General features: G+C 32.9%; 1 protein-coding gene across 1 annotated transcript in view; it reads right to left on the bottom strand.

Annotated features, from left to right (window-relative positions):
* Positions 1 to 17954, bottom strand: part of LOC143067386 (structural maintenance of chromosomes protein 4-like) — a 55603-nt gene that overhangs the window by 2111 nt on the left and 35538 nt on the right. Inside the window, exons 17-25 of the mRNA XM_076240614.1 lie at positions 16475 to 16597; positions 15122 to 15248; positions 14096 to 14147; positions 13390 to 13527; positions 11859 to 12003; positions 11263 to 11436; positions 10017 to 10196; positions 4399 to 4631; positions 482 to 665 (exon numbers count right to left, since the gene is read on the bottom strand). Of these exons, the coding sequence (XP_076096729.1) occupies positions 482 to 665; positions 4399 to 4631; positions 10017 to 10196; positions 11263 to 11436; positions 11859 to 12003; positions 13390 to 13527; positions 14096 to 14147; positions 15122 to 15248; positions 16475 to 16597 (1356 nt within the window). The remainder of the gene's footprint in view (positions 1 to 481; positions 666 to 4398; positions 4632 to 10016; positions 10197 to 11262; positions 11437 to 11858; positions 12004 to 13389; positions 13528 to 14095; positions 14148 to 15121; positions 15249 to 16474; positions 16598 to 17954) is intronic.

Below are 17954 nucleotides of genomic sequence, written 5' to 3' on the forward strand. Positions count from 1 at the left end.
TAACACTGATCTAGTAATTATGCATTACACACTGATCTTATAACTATACTATTAACACTGATTTTGCAGCTATGTTAACATAAATCTTGTAACTATGATCTTGCAGTGAGATGAGTGTTTTATTTGACTTCAGGTTGAAGGACTCAAAAGCATAAAAGCACTGTTCCTTTTCTTTTTGTATGTTTTTTGCTATGCATGGACCATATCCTTTGTTTTCCCATTATTTGAAGAATGGTCATTAATTTTTTCTTTTTTTGTAATGATATTTACTATGCATAAATTGTTAATTGTTTGGCATGTATTTTAAGTGAGATTCACAACCTTCAAAAAAGAATCTAATTTCTATCCTACAGAATTGCATCTTATTATCCAAGTTAGTATTTGAGTTGGTACCTTGGTTCTGACTTTTTTTCATTATATTTATGATGACTAATTTTCGTATATCTCTTGTATGACATTTGTATAACACATATCCACTTACTTTAATATAATTGGCAACAATAGAAACATTCTTAAAATCTAAAGCTGCATCAATTTCATCCATAACATAGAGAGGTGTTGGTCTGTAGTGATGTAGGGCAAACACTAATGCCAAAGAACTCAGTGTCTTTTCACCACCAGATAAATTAGATATGTTTTTCCATGATTTCTTTGGAGGTCGTACACTGAAAAATTGCAATTGTTTATAATTCTAAGGAAAACATGTATCAAAAAGTTAATAAAAGAATGAAAAATATAGGTAAAGTATACCAATATTGTACAAACTGTAATTATAAATAATGAATCAACACCAGGAGTGGTGATTGGGCAGTAGGGTAATAAACAAGTGGATTCCCATAGTAACACAGTATACCAACAACAAGTATTATTTGTATTATTGTAATTCATGATTTGCCATCAAGCATGGCGTCTTCAGGACAAGTAAACATATGAAAATACATTACAAACGAAAGTGAACCAACGCCTAGTGAGTCTGTAGTACGGTAGAGTCCATAAAGTGGATACCTCGGGTATGAAGGGTCGTTATTATAAAAAACATAAAATGTAGAGAGTCTTATAACAACAACACTTTAGGGACTGCTGCAGAAATTTATTGATCAACATGTTTCGGTGCCTAGGGCATCGTCATCAGGATAAAAAAAAATACATAAAATCATGCTGAAGTACAAAATCGGGTTGTTAAAATTTAAACGTCATAATGTTACAATGGTAAATAACGTTATTAGAAGTCGGTCATTTAAAGACGTATCAACAGTATCATATACGTTGACGTATCCGCATCTGCAGATATACCAAAAAACAGTATGTAATCTCGAGCTTTAATTTTATGTACTTTTAATAATGCAAATGGGCAACTCATTAATTTCTAATGCAAAAAATAACAAAACAAGTAGGAAATATCGAGTTTTTGTGGAACATGTAATCCGACTTTTAAAGATATTCCGGATAGTTGGAACAGTTTACAAGCATGATAGGAGTAAATACGGTAAAATCATTTATTTGTGTGCTATCTTGTGCTCACGTAGAACCAAATTGTTATTTTACAAAAAGAGTGATACTCAGTACTGTTTTATTAAATGTACATGTATTTTATATGACATCTGAAGACAGCTCGTGTTCCTATTACCTCCTATGATAACATCGCAAATGAACACTATTCAAAGTTCCTTACATGTATATAAGTAGTACATTTGATTTTTTTGTGTGTGTTTATTAATGAAAGATCTTGAAATATTTTTTAACTTGATTATTAAAGGATTGTGTACGATATTCGTATACCTGCCCTACATTGGCTTCTTTTTAAGGGCATGTAAAAGTAGTTGATAGACCCCCTTATTATTATTTTTACAAAACACCACGTGCATTATTGTAAATTTTGAAAGTGAATAATTGATTGATTCGAACGTAAGGTGTTCTTAAGCTCGGGATCACATAATATTTTTTGATAAATCTGCAGATACGGATACGTCAATGTATACGATACGGTTGATACGTTTTTAAATGACCGACCTCTAATAATAGCAACTGAAAGTGATAGTTCATTGTAAGTATGTAAGTAAACTATAAAAAGAAATTAAAATCAAATGTTTTTGTGTGAAAATGTTTGCTAAAATTATTCTACCAAAATGTGTTTGTCCTCTTGCATCGTGGTAAGAATAATACAATAAGTTGTCAGGCTGTGTATAGACTGTATAGGTTGTGTGGTCTAAATGTTCATTTAACTTTCTTCCCAAAAATAGACGACATTTTATCAGCAATTCCGTACGGTACCATTTCGACTGGCTTCCCTTGGCCAGAGGTACTGCTACCAATCGCGTCAGGAATGCTGTAAAATGTTTCGGTCGTCGAGAGTAAAGGACAAAGTATAAATATCACTATTCTATATGTTGAATTTTAACTATGTATCGTTCATCAAACTATTGGGAATGGCCAGTAATCTGTAAAAGTGGTTGTATCTAGAGTGTTGTGTGTTTGATAATCATATTTTCGGGAGCATCAGATTGAATTTGAAGAATACGAAATCGGGTGCATTTAATTTCAAATGAAGTCTGTACAGCCCGATTTCGTATTCTTCAGTATAGTGGGAAAATATTGTATTGACGGTACGGTCGTATGAATATATAATAGGGTCACACAGTGACCAATGGGTATACTTTCTGGTAGCAAAGCATAAGGTCACTTTCTAGCTCAACTTTCATTTTTGATGTACATGTATATACATTGATATTTTTACTGCATTCAATTTGCTAGTACACACATGTTTAGCACCTGGCCCTGGAGAACGGATTGCGCACTTGGCATCCACTGACACAGGTTTCTAGAGAATTTTGGTCGCTTATATCGTTTCTCTAGTTGTTCCTGGTCGTCCCTGACCGTCTATGAAGGGGTGCATTTAGTCGGAAGTTTGGTTTTGGTCTATTTAGGATAATACATACATTGGAATTGTATGATGTTTGAATATGCATTCTAATACTGTAGTAATAATGATGATAAAAATATTTGTAAATATTTATGATACAATCTGTCGTCCATCGAGCATGACAGGCTGTCGGCAAATTAAGATTATGTTTGCGTTGTTTATATTTGCCACAAGTATGTAGTTAATACTGTAGAATAAATAGTGAGAGTTAGTAAGTAGTCTTTTAATAGATATAAAAGTTTTTTGTGAGTTAGTATTGTCTTGTTTTGTAACTGTAGATATTGAAGCTGTTGGATGTTTTAACTATGTCAGACTCACCTAAATACAATCCCTTATTGAGAATGGATCTAGTGTGTCCACAAGTTCTAACTCAGCCTTACCTAAATACAATCCCTTATTGAGAATGGATCTAGTGAGTCCACAAGTTCTTACTCAGCCTAACCTGAACAATATCCCCTCTCAAATGGATCTAATTAGTCCACAAGTTCTAAGTCAGCCTTACCTAAATACAATCCCTTCTGAGAATGGATCTAGTGAGTCCACAAGTTCTAACTCAGCCTTACCTTAACACTACCTCTTCTGAGTTTAGATCTAGTGAGTCCACAAGTTCTAACTCAGCCTTACCTGAACATTATCCCTTCTGAGAATGGATCTAATGAGTCCATAAGTTCTAACTTAGCCTTGCCAGAACACTATCCCTTCTGAGAATAGATCTAGTGAGTCCACAAGTTCTAACTCAGCCTTACCTAAATACAATCCCTTCTGAGAATGGATCTAGTGAGTCCACAAGTTCTAACTCAGCCTTACCTGAACAATATTCCCTCTGAGAATGGATCTAATTAGTCCACAAGTTCTAAGTCAGCCTTACCTAAATACAATCCATTCTGAGAATGGATCTAGTGAGTCCACAAGTTCTAACTCAGCCTTACCTGAACATTATCCCTTCTGAGAATGGATCTAATGAGTCCATAAGTTCTAACTCAGCCTTACCTGAACACTATACCTTCTGAGAATGGATTTAATGAGTCCACAAGTTCTAACTCAACCTTACCTGAACACTATCCCTTCTGAGAATGGATCTAGTGAGTCCACAAGTTCTAACTCAGCCTAACTTGAACAATATTCCCTCTGAGAATGGATCTAATTAGTCCACAAGTTCTAAGTCAGCCTTACCTAAATACAATCCATTCTGAGAATGGATCTAGTGAGTCCACAAGTTCTAACTCAGCCTTACCTGAACATTATCCCTTCTGAGAATGGATCTAATGAGTCCATAAGTTCCAACTCAGCCTTACCTGAACACTATACCTTCTGAGAATGGATTTAATGAGTCCACAAGTTCTAACTCAACCTTACCTGAACACTATCCCTTCTGAGAATGGATCTAGTGAGTCCACAAGTTCTAACTCAGCCTTACCTGAACACTATCCCTTCTGAGAATGGATCTAGTGAGTCCACAAGTTCTTACTCATCCCTACCTGAACACTATCCCTTCTGAGAATGGGTCTAGTGAGTCCACAAGTTCTAACTCAGCATCCCCTCCTAGTGTAATCATCTGGTACATTTCCTTCAGTTTGTTTGTGATAACACTGAATCCTGCCATAAACTCGTCCAGTCTCTGTTTACGTAATTCATCAAAATATTTACGCTGTGAATCCCTAAGGTCTGTTATTTTATCTAATTCTCCTACTCGTTGTAAATATAGCTCTTCCTAAAAAACATTATAAACATGTTTGTTATTCTATAGATCTTTATTTAATAATGAGTTTTACCAGTTTTTTATAAGTAGGAAAGGGGAGGATGGGCCTTATTTGGTGTAATACTTAATGCTGAAAATAGTACATTCAAATTTCTATTTTCTGTTTCTAAGGTTGAGAAAACTGAAAAATTAAAACCTTAGGTTTAGGATCAATGATGTCTCAATAAATGTAGTCCTGTTGACTTCAAAAAGCCACTTTGAGTGTGACCTGTGAAATAACATATACTTTTCGAATGATTTTTCCAACCTTATGTATATATAGGTTCTTGGCGACAACTTACTTATTTACCATACCTTTCTTCGTTACAAACGGGACAACTTTTGCAAAAATTTACTTGGTTAATTCATACTGATATTATATCAACCACACATTAAACTAGAGGCTCTCAAGAGCCTGTGTCGCTCACCTTGGTCTATGTGCATATTAAACAATGGACACAGATAAATTCATGACATAATTGTGTTTTGGTGATGGTGATGTGTTTGTAGATCTTACTTTACTGAACATTCTTGTTGCTACAATTATCTCTATCTATAATGAACTTGGTCCAGTAATTACAGTGGAAAATATTTTCTAAAAATGTACAAAAATTTATGAAAAATGCTAAAAATTAACTATAAAGGGCAATAACTCCTTAAGGGGTCAATTGACTATTTTGGTCATGAAAACTTATTTGTAGATCTTGTTTTGCTGAACATTATTGCTGTTTACAGTTTATCTATCTATAATAATATTCAAGATAATAACAAAAAACGGCCAAATTTCCTTAAAATGACCAATTCAGGGCAGTAACCTAACAACGGGTTGTCCGATCCATGTGAAAATATCAGGGCCGATAGATCTTGACCTGATAGACAATTTAACCCTGTCAGATTCTCTCTAAATGCTTCGGTTTTTGAGTTATAAGCCAAAAACTGCATTTTACCCCTATGTTCTATTTTTAGCCGTGGCAGCCATTTTGGTTGGATGGCTGGGTCACTGGACACATTTTTAAAAACTAAATACCCCAATAATGATTGTGGCCAAGTTCAGATTCATTTGGCCCAGTAGTTTCAGAGGAGAAGATTTTTGTAAAAGATTACTAAGATTTACGACAAGAGTGCACACGCTGAAATGTCTCGCCTTCTATACTAATCATTGATATTATGCTGATAGTCCTAAGTATAAAGCTACCCCGGCGAGAAGAAATTCATGACTTCATGAACTATCATGAATGGTTCGTGAATGTTCATGAATGGTACATGAAAATTCATAAATAATTCATAAATGAAGGTTCATGAATTTAATTCATGAACTGTTCATTAAAAGTATTTTATGAATGTTCATGAAGTTTTGATGAATCACTAGCTGCTCATAAAAATTCATGAAATGTTCATTAAAAGTATTTATGAATGTTCATGAAGTTTTGATGAATCACTAGATGTTCATAAAAATTCATGAAATGTTCATTAAAAGTATTTTATGAATGTTCATGAAGTTTTGATGAATCAGTAGCTGCTCATAAAAATTCATGAAATGTTCATTAAAAGTATTTTATGAATGTTCATGAAGTTTTGATGAATCACGAGCTGATCATTGAAATTCTTGAAATGTTCATCTGTCATATGCATGTGTTATGAATAATAGATGATTTAGTAACTGGTAACACTGCGTGTGGGACTGTCACTGCTGTTACTGGTTTGCTGCAAGAAGGTTTTTTTTACTCTTCCTTTCCCTAAACTGCTAAAGATGTAAATTCTGATTTTCTCCAAGTTCACATATGTGCCTTTCTATTAATTGTCGTCCGGCATATAAATAACTTAGAAAAATATCAGATCAATGATAGATAGGCCCAACGACAGACGTTTCTCAACGTATGTACAATGTAAACAAACCTTGACCTCGTGGTTTTAATCGTACTGAACAGTTCGGCCCTAAAAATACCTTCCAAGTGAGTCCACTTGTTTATTCACATGCACCATGTGCCGTTTAAACTAAAGATTTTTTTTTATTATACTTAATAAAACTGCATATTAATAAATATTTGTTTGCGACACCCTTGATTTATTTTCATACTTCCGTTACGGCACAGATCAACTTCTGGCCGATATTATCTGGGGCGAGATTGTCACAGTCTCAACGTCAGCGTAAGTGCACTCTTGGGTAATACGTCACCAAAATGGAGATTACGCTGATGGAAACACGGAAAAGACATTTCCAGTCAGAAAGATTTCAGATAAGTGCATTACAAATTTAATTTAACATGACAGACATGTGTATATTATTATAAAATATAATTTGTTGAGGAAATATAATTTTTTTATGGTTTCTTTGAGCAAAGCAACATCAGAAAGTCTGAAAGCATATAAACAAAATGAATAATTGTTTCCACATATGATTATTGGTAGTTACCTAAAATTTATAGTTTTTGAATTGTTTGAATTGTTCTTTTGTGAAAATAATAAGTAGCCAGTTTTTTTAATCTTCAGGGGATAAAAAGGGGGAGGGTTTTGAAATGAATTTGATTCATTAACAGCTTCAGATGTAGTGTATAAACAGGCAACAACATTTCAATTGAATTGTATTGCTTTAAAACATCTAGAACAATTGATTCTTTGTGGATTTTTTTTTTATACTTTTAGGGGATTGAATGATTAAATATCAAACTGGAGCTGCCAGTTTTGATAGTAAAACAGATTCCGTGGAGATTTTAGTTACATTTATTCAGCGATTCTACTTGGAAGAACAGAGACAACAAAATATTACAGAAAGAAGCAGAAACTTTACATGTATCCTTTTATATTATTATATCTGACGCATAGTTACTTTAGTTTTAATATTGGGTGGGTACAGGTGCAGATCCAGCCATTTTAAAAAAGGTGTGGGGTTCAAACTATGTACTATAAACCCTTTCATATGCATTGATCTTGCTAAAAAAGGGTGGGTTCCAATCCCCCCCAGAATCCTCTCCTTGACAGTAATTTACCCCTGTGAGATGATAATGAATAATTCATGAATATGCATGAACATTTCATGAACTGTTCATGAACAGATTTCATGAACAGTTCATCATATCTTCATGAACATTTGATGAGCAATTCATGAACTGAAAATCGACAGTAATGTTCATGAACTTTAATGTTCATGAACAATTCATGAACAAGAAAGGTTCATGAACATTTAAATGTTCATGAACAACAATGATCATGAACCCTTTCTTGTTCATGAACATTAAAGTTCATGAACATTACTGTCGATTTTCAGTTCATGAATTGTTCATCAAATGTTCATGAAGATATGATGAACTGTTCATGAAATCTGTTCATGAACAGTTCATGAAATGTTCATGCATATTCATGAATTATTCATTATCATCTCACAGGGGCAAGCTTTATAACAACTGTATCATAAACTTAACATTAACCAAGATAACTAAACAAAGACCAATGAACCTTGAAAATGAGGTCAAGGTCAGATGAACCATGCCAGGCAGACATGTACAGCTAACAATGCTTCTATACAACATATATAGTTGACCTATTACTTATCGTTTAAGAAAAATAGACCAAAACACAAAAACTTAACACTGTGCAATGAACCGTGAAAATGAGGTCACGGTCAAATAAAACCTGCGCGACTGACATAAAGATCATAAAATATTTCCATACACCAAATATAGTTGACCTATGGCATATAGTATTAGATAAAAAGACCAAAACTCAAAAACTTAACTTTGACCACTGAACCATGAAAATGAGGTCAAGGTCACATGACATCTGCCCGCTAGACATGTACACCTTACAATCATTCCATACAACAAATATAGTAGACCTATTGCATATAGTATGAGAATAACAGACCAAAACACAAAAATCTAACTATAACCACTGAACCATGAAAATGAGGTCAAGGTCAGATGACACCTGCCAGTTGGACATGTACACCTTACAGTCCTTCCATACACCGAATATATTAGCCCTATTGCTTATAGTATCTGAGATATGGACTTGACCACCAAAACTTAACCTTGTTCACTGATCCATGAAATGAGGTCGAGGTCAAGTGAAAACTGTCTGACAGACATGAGGACCTTGCAAGGTACGCACATATCAAATATAGTTATCCTATTACTTATAATAAGAGAGAATTCAACATTACAAAAAATTTGAACTTTTTTTTCAAGTGGTCACTGAACCATGAAAATGAGGTCAAGGACATTGGACATGTGACTGACAGAAACTTCGTAACATGAGGCATCTATATACAAAGTATGAAGCATCCAGTTCTTCCACCTTCTAAAATATAAAGCTTTTAAGAAGTTAGCTAACACCGCCGCCGTAGCCGCCGCCGCCGCCGTAGCCGCCGGATCACTATCCCTATGTCGAGCTTTCTGCAACAAAAGTTGCAGGCTCGACAAAAAATGGTTAAAAATTGACTATAAAGGGCAATAACTCCTAAAGGGGTCAACTGACCATTTTGGTCATGTTGACTTATTTGTAAATCTTACTTTGCTGAACATTATTGCAGTTTACAGTTTATCTCTATCTATAATAATATTCAAGATAATAACCAAAAACTGCAAAGTTTCCTTAAAATTATCAATTCAGGGGCAGCAACCAAACAACGGGTTGTCTGATTCATCTGAAAATTTCAGGGCAGATAGATCTTGACCTGATATACAATTTTATCCCGTCAGAATTGCTCTAAATGCTTTGGTTTTTGAGTTATAAGCCAAAAACTGCATTTTACCCCTATGTTCTATTTTTAGCCATGGCGGCCATCTTGGTTGGTTGGCCGGATCACGCCACACATTTTTTAAACTAGATACCCTAATGATGATTGTGGCCAAGTTTGGTTTAATTTGGCCCGGTAGTTTCAGAGGAGAAGATTTTTGTAAAAGTTAACAGACGACGCCGGACGCAAAGTGATGAGAAAAGCTCACTTGGCCCTTTTGGCCAGGTGAGCTAATAAAAATTAAGTGTTTGTAATCATTCAAACTTAAAAGCTACAGAAATATTCTTAAACATCAAAAATGCCCTACAGTTATAATTTGTGTGCATACCTATCAGTCAATTTCCCCACAAAATAACAAAAAATGTCATTTCTTCAATCTTAAAGCAAATTCAAACTAATATCAAACTTGCTCCTTTTTCTTTTATACATAACAAAATGGATAATAAACCTACAGATTGAATTGGACCAATCATACATCATATTTTATCTTAATTTACAAAATGTTTTATTTACTTTTCTATTTCTTTAGTGAACATTATGACCTACCAATATGAAAGAAAACATTTTCTTTTCTGTAATTTAATGTGAATATGTTTACTCAATATACCTATTTTTTTAGTTACCTTTTTCCTATATTCAGCAATAGCAGCCATGTTTGGTTTCATCTGTGCTAGTTTTTCTTCCAGGACTGTAATTTCATACTGTATGGCTTCCTTATCTAGTTCTGCTAGCTCTTCATCAGGTATAGCTGCTATCTCTCCCACTTCTTGTCCACTTATAGGGCTCAGCTGTAAATGGCCTATCTGAAAAATTAACAATCATTTACATATAAAGCAGTAATCATAACAAAAGACATGTGGCATAATTGCCAATTGGATAACTATCCACAATTCTACCAAAGGACATGGTTGTTATCATCTACCGGCTACAAGGGACCATGAACAATGGGGGAAAAAATCAATCATAGGATTCATATGACATAACATTTGAATGACAACAAAATTGACTAAACTGAATTGCACTGATTATTTAAGTGGAAGACATGCTATCTTTATTTTGTTCCTGAAGAGTAAAGACCCCATTACAACTTTAAAGACATTATCTAAGTGTAAGACATGCTATCTTTATTTTGATGCTGAAGAGTAAAGACCCCATTACAACTTTAAACACATTATCTTACAGCAGTTCTTGGGCTGTTTCATTCAAATGAGTAAATGGCATAATCACAGAAACATTGATCCTGGACAGTTTTATGTTAAGGGGGTCTTGAAATCTTTTTACATCTTCCAAAATGCTAATTTTTAACCTTTTTCAGCTGGACCAAATCACTACTTTACTTTAAAATTCAGGACCCTAATTTTTTTACAGTGCCATTTCACCCCGTACTTGCTATGTCAGGCATAAAATATAGAGAAACAAGAATGTGTCTAAAGTACATGGATGCCCCACTCGCACTATCCTTTTCCATGTTCCATGGACCGTGAAATTGGGTAATTATCTAATTTGGCATTAAAATTAGAAAGATCATCTCATAAGCAACAAGTGTACTAAGTTTCAAGTTGATTGGACTTCAGTTTCATCAAAAACTACCTTGACCAAAAACTTTAACCTGGACGGACGAACGGAACCACAGACGGATGGACAAATGGAGCCACAGACCAGAAAACATAATGCCCCTCTACTATCGTAGGTGGGGCATAATAAATTTGGAAAGGATATAACAAAATATTGGCAAGTAACACACTATTCACACTAGGGACTATATTCGTGGACAATGAAAGTCAAGGGACAACAATTGTGTTCTAGTTTTAAGCAAAACCTAAAACAATTATAAAACCTCAAAAGTATGAGATCTTCTAAAAGACAAACCTCTTTTTTCCAATGTTTAATTTTCTGCTGATTTGTTTTCATTATATTCTCAAACTTTTCCAATTCATGTCTGACATCCACAAAATCTTTTTGAAGTTTATTTTCATCTTCTTCAAGTTTAGCAACTACAGCTTTTACTTCATTTAATGCAGTCTCAGCTTCTTTCATTTTCTCCTATAACACAAATATTCAACAGTTACTTCATTGTACAATAAAAAAAAATTAAGTTATATTTAACAATTTGTAAACTTAACCATTTTAGTTTCCAGAAACTGGCTGATCAATAGCTACAAAATAATACTGTTTACTAACAAAAGACAGTAAAAAAAAAGAAGACATATTTCTAATAATCTAGTTTTTACTTATAACTGAAAAGTTTGTAAGACAAGTCTTTCACTAGTGTAAGATTCAAATTGAGAGACAATGTTTATATGAAATCTAGCAGAACATTTAACAAAGCTGGAAAAGTTTGTTTTTTAAAATGGTTTGAGTTAATATGTATGTAACTAACTCAGTTAAAATATATAAACTGCTTACAGTCATGATAATTTTGACTATATATCAGCAAATATATTGAACCCTCTTAAGTTGCCCACCTGAGATTGTTGGTAGGACTCTAAAACTTGTGTTGCCTCTTCTTCTAATGTTTTAAACAATTTATCTAACTCAGCTATCTTATCTTTATTTTCTTGTATTTCTTCTTCAACAGACTTAACCTTGTCTTCTGCTTTCTTCAAATTTCTGTAAATAAAGAAATAAGATTAGACAGAATTAATTATCTGGATCTTATGCATCTTCATTCATCTATCAATCACTTATTTTTATCAAGAATATAATACCCCTGCTAATTTTAAACATGGGAGATAATCAAAAATTTAATATCATCAAATTAAACAGATCCAAACAAAAATGTGAAACTTAAAATAAAGTCTTTTACCAATGAAATGTAATTGTCAATAATACTTTCTTATGATCCATAACATGAATTCTGGAGTAAAAAATCAAAAGGCGTTATGTTTTCTTATACAGTCACAGGTACATGGTGGACAGAGCCTCATATAGCATATTAATCTATCATAATAAAAATTCATAATATCTAATAAAATTTGTAGATTTAGCTAACAAAGTCCTTATATTTGTATAAAGTAACATTTGATTATAGTGGAAAATTGTTTTAACTTAAATAAACTACATTGAAAATGCTTGCTAGTCCCTCTCTGTGATTAATATTAGATAACTCTGGTTAATTTCCAAATCAATCTATCATGAAGGGGAGATAAATATTTCGATTTTCATTTATAGTCTTTTTAAAAAATGATGAATGGTTCTTTATATTGGTATGTAATCATTTTAAACGTACTGCATGCTTGACTGATACAACATCTATACTGAAGCAGAAATATATTGAATTGATACATTTTGTTATTATTCAAAACTATATCAGAAACCTATACTTAATAATAAAATAATGAACCTGTTAAAGGGAGACAATACTCCCATAACCTTTTTTTCGAAACGGCACATAATACAAAGGAAGTCATTCTTGCATACAAATGGCACATCAATATAATTTATTAACTGTGCATTCCTGCTCCACCTTCAATGAAGATTCTAAATTATAAATATAACCAAAATTTGTTAATCTATAGGATAGTTAAGATTAATGAAAGCTAACCCCCTGTAAAAGATATTTCTATGAAATTTTTTAAAACTTCCTCAGAAAAATGCTCGAGCCAATTGACTTTCATAGCTCATAATTAACATTTTTACACAATATTTATTAATAAAGTAGTTAAAGATTATATGCTTCTCAAAGTGTAAGACGCAATAAAAATTGTATGCTTGCATCATCTTACCCAAATACAGATTTAATTAAGTCCTGAACATTTCGACATTTGTTTGTTTATTTTTATCAATACAATCACAAGTACATGTTAAGATCCGACTAAATAACTATATCCCAATATCGTTAGGTAAATATGCTACCTCATATGGCTGCAACTAATTAATTTAGTCAATTAATTTTTTTTTTATATCAAAGGAGGCTGATGTATAAACAGTTATACATGCCCCCATCAGTTTACCTCAGGAAGAGCCCTAACATATTTATTTCACCATGTGGCCTACCTTTGTGATGTTTTGATGGCCACCTGACATTTTGTGACTTGACCTGTCACTTCATCAATCTGTTTACTAATGGCATCAACTCTATGTTGAGCTGCCTTCATTTTAGATCCTCCAATCTCCATAATCTCTTTGTGTAACCTGAAAGTTAACATCTGTCATGTTAATAGTTTTAACAGTAATAATTAAACATTTAAAGCACAATATCTTCTCTAATCTTCACAACTTCTTTCAAACATTTTTCAAGAATAATAATAACAATTAAAACAAAAGATAAGTAGTCAAATTTAATGTAGGGTTCTAAAAAAATAATTTTTGTTCCAAGCAAAATCTTAATACATCTATTTCATCAAATGCATATATAAAAATGTGGATAAAACCGTGTAACACAGTCATGTGATTGTTGTTCAGTGGCTGTGGTTTGTTAGTGTGTTTCATGAGTGTTTTTAATTTTTTATACAGATTAGACTGTTGTATTCCTGTTTGAACTGTTTTACAATAGTCATTTTGGGACCCTTTATAGCTTGCTGTTGGTTGTGGGCCAAGGCTCTGTGTTGGGGCCATACTTTGACCTATATTGGATCACTTTTTACATATTGTGACTTAAATGGAGTGTTGTCTCATTGGCACTTATACCATATCTTTTGATTTGTTTTCACAAATATATGAATATTAATAAATTTTAACCAAACTTAATCTGGAAACCTACCTTTGAACTTCTGCTTCTACTTTAGCTGCAGCACCACCAACTTTTTCATACTCTGAAATTATTATGAAATAGATGTTTTAACATACATGTGTAGGTTCAAATATTTATTGTTTATCAATTGGCAACAAAAAATAATTGAAATTTTTATGCTACCATATTTCATTCTCATGTTGTCCATAATTTTTGGTGATTCCTTTTTATATTTAATCCTAAATAAAAAGTAACTACTACATATACAATATTAGGTCAATGTCAGAAAAATATCAACTTTTTTGTATGAGGTTTAGAAACTGGAGAAGGGTGAGATTCTACTGAGCCCTTCCCCAGTTTTGCGCTGAGTACAAAAAAGTTGATATTATTTTTACATTGACCTAATATTGTTTTTATACTGCAACACAGATTTCAAGCTTATTTTCATCTCTTAATGAACCCCTGATTGTAGAAAAAGTGTGCCATGATGAAATTGGCATTGTACAAAATATACCTATGTTAATGTATTTAGGAAATAAACACAACTAGTTGCAGTATAAAATGTTTTAGTCTGCATGCAAATCAGGACCTTAAATTTTCTGTTTCGGAGGGTTCAAGTTTTTGGGCTCAATATTAATTCATTCTATTACAACTCCCTTAAAACAAAATTGTACAGAATAATGTTAAATTGGTTGATAACATTTCACATAAAACTTAAAAAGATACAGAGGTAGGTTTTGTTTAATTAAAAGAAAGATAACACTATAAAGAGAAATAACAAGTGAAAACAAACAATCCATAAAATATACACCCCCAATTTAAAAAAAAAGCTGGGAAACTGAATGAGGGTTAAATCAGATGCAAGAAGCAGATTTATAATTATTAGGAGCCAAATTTGTTTAAGGACAAACAACCTGTATGAGATGAATTTTTATGAATAATTTTCTGATTTCAGAACTGTCGAAATATAAAATGAATTAATCAAATCAGTCAATACCAAAATACACCAGATGGATAATACCACAGTAACACAATAATAATCTAATTAATTCTTACCTTTTTTATATTCTCCAACTTTTTTCTCCAACTGTTTTAATTCTTTTTCATCTGGAGCAGCTGCTTTAACTCTGACTTCCTGTTCTTTTATTTGTTTTGTTAACCTTGTCTGTTGTTCTTTATTTGCCTTATTATTTATAAAATCAAAGTTTTCATTATTGATAAGAAATTATATATGGTAATCTTATTGCTGCATTCAGATTATCCTTATCCAGAAGCACTCATAATTAATAACTAACTTGAAATTTCCTCTTTTTATTTTGTTTCTGAAATTTATAAGCATAGTGGGCCCATTCCTAAGAAATATTACAATTTTAAGTTATTATAAAATCATTGCAATTTTAAACTCTTGCATTCCAAAATTGCTTTCAACATTATACAAAAACAGTAAGACATTATATAAAGTAAATGTGGTCAAATAGTCAGTATCATTTTGTTGATGGCCTGTATCCAGTACAAAAATAAAAACTCGCTGATCATTTTTGCGTTATCACTTTTAATTGAGCTCTTCTAGTGCCGAAACAATGGTTAAAAAAAGGCTAACAGAGTTTCAAAACATTCTACATGCCAGGTGCAATACCTTCAAAAAAGGTGATCAATTTTCAAAAATATGTTCATGATATGCTGACCATTTTTTACCTGTCAGTTTTTCTCTAATTGCTATAGTATTTGAGATATAAGAGAAAACTGAGTATTACCCCTTAGTTCTATATTTAGTCATTTTGGCCATGTTGGGTGATCAACCTGGACAAAATTCACAAGCTTAATATAGTTGACATCCTATAGATGAAGCCCAAAAAACTTTGGTTTCAATCCATCAAGCAGTTTAAGAGAGGAAAATGTTTAAAGAAAAGTTTATATACTATGGACCCAAAGTGATGCAAAAATTGACATGGCTATTGGTGCCAGGTAAGCATAAAACCAATATCAAGTTAAAAACCATAAACGATTAGCAACCTAAATATTTGAAACTCAGCCAACCATAGATTTAAGTACAAGAAAATGTATTGTATATCTACTGTAAACCTAACTTATGTGTACGCTTCACACTTTTTTCATTTTTGCATTGCAATTTTTTTTAACTTATATATCCAAAGCATGCAGATTTGTTGGATTGAAAACCTGTCTTATAGAAAACAAACACATGTATATAGGATTATAGAATCAACTTGCTAAGAGGTGCAGCAAATTAATTCATCAGCCAATCAAAACACCTTAATATACACACCCACAAGTATTATTACATGTAGTAAACAAAAACATATGTTATGCTGCCTTTAATAAATCCATACAACTTGTCTTATTTTTTATAAAGATGATTATTTGTTGATCACATATATTTACAATCCTTACCTCAATATCCATTGTACATTTCTGTAATGAATGTTTCATATGTGTATGGTCTTTTTCCTCTCTTCTTATGACATCTTCCAATCTTTCCTTATTTGCTCTACTAGTCTGGGCTTCAGATGTAAGCTGCAATTATATATATTACACATCATTTATTATATAACAATTTCAAAATATTAAAATAATCATGTTTCTTGTTTTCTTATAGAGATTAGACCGTTAGTTTTCCCGTTTGAATGGTTCTACACTATTAATTTTTTAGGGCCCTTTATAGCTTGCTGTTTTCAGTGTGAGTCAAGGCTCCATGTTGAAGACCGTACCTTGACCTAGAAGGGTTTATTTTTATAAATTGTGACTTAGAGGAAGAGTTGTCTCATTGCCACTCTTACTGTCAAGTATTTGCCGCTGTACAATTGCTTAGTAACTAACGTCACTAACGTTACCTATTGTTTTTACGTTGCCTATTGTTTACGTAACGTTGCCTTGTACATAACTTGAATACAATTTGATATGAACACAACGCCTTTCATTACTAACCCTAAAGCGAAGTACTAACCACAAGAAACACGATACACGATATTGGTGCCGTGACCCATGGAGAAATTAAAAGCAATTCGTGGTGGTCACCGTAGTGCAGTTACAAGATTAATTAATAGAACGAAGGAAAGAATTTCGCAAGAAGATATTGGACATGAAGAACTTTCGGCTGCCGCAGACAACCTTACAAAGAAGAGGAACCTGCTTGAATCTTTAGACTCACAGATCTTAGATGGAACCGAATTAGAAGACATGGAACAAGAAATTCTTGACGCGGACGATTATGCAATGAATATGGAAGTCGCCATTCGCCGATTCAATGACATAGTTTCTGGAAACAAAACAACCCCATTTCAGCAAACGGTGAGTGAAACAACTTATGTTCCAATAGCCAATACACTTGATTCATCAAATTTTCCGTCAACAAGTATTGCAAATCATAATTCAAACCATTCAGAAAATGTATTTTCCGTAGATAACAACTCCGTTTATACGAATGCAAACCCAACAACAGCAACAAACTTCTATCACAAGCTACCGAAGCTTGATCTACCAAACTTTACGGGAGACATATTAACATGGCAGACATTTTGGGAATCGTTTGAGACAACCATTCATCACAATCCCTCTTTGACAAATATACAAAAGTTCAGCTATCTCAAATCTCAGGTACACAGTGAAGCCGCACAATGCATATCCGGTTTATCTCTATCAAACGCCAACTATGAACACGCAATTATATTGTTAAAGGAGAGGTATGGACAGACACAAACAATTATAAACGCGTACATGCAGAATCTACTAGAACTTTCGCATCCGTCACTTACACCGCAAAGCATAAGAGCATTTTACGATAAAATGGAATCGTGCATAAGGGGATTAGAGTCGCTCGGACAATCGCAAGACACATTCGGATCACTTTTAGTACCAATAATATTTGGAAAAC

Source organism: Mytilus galloprovincialis, chromosome 3 (assembly GCF_965363235.1).
Source record: "Mytilus galloprovincialis chromosome 3, xbMytGall1.hap1.1, whole genome shotgun sequence".
NCBI lineage: Eukaryota > Metazoa > Mollusca > Bivalvia > Mytilida > Mytilidae > Mytilus > Mytilus galloprovincialis.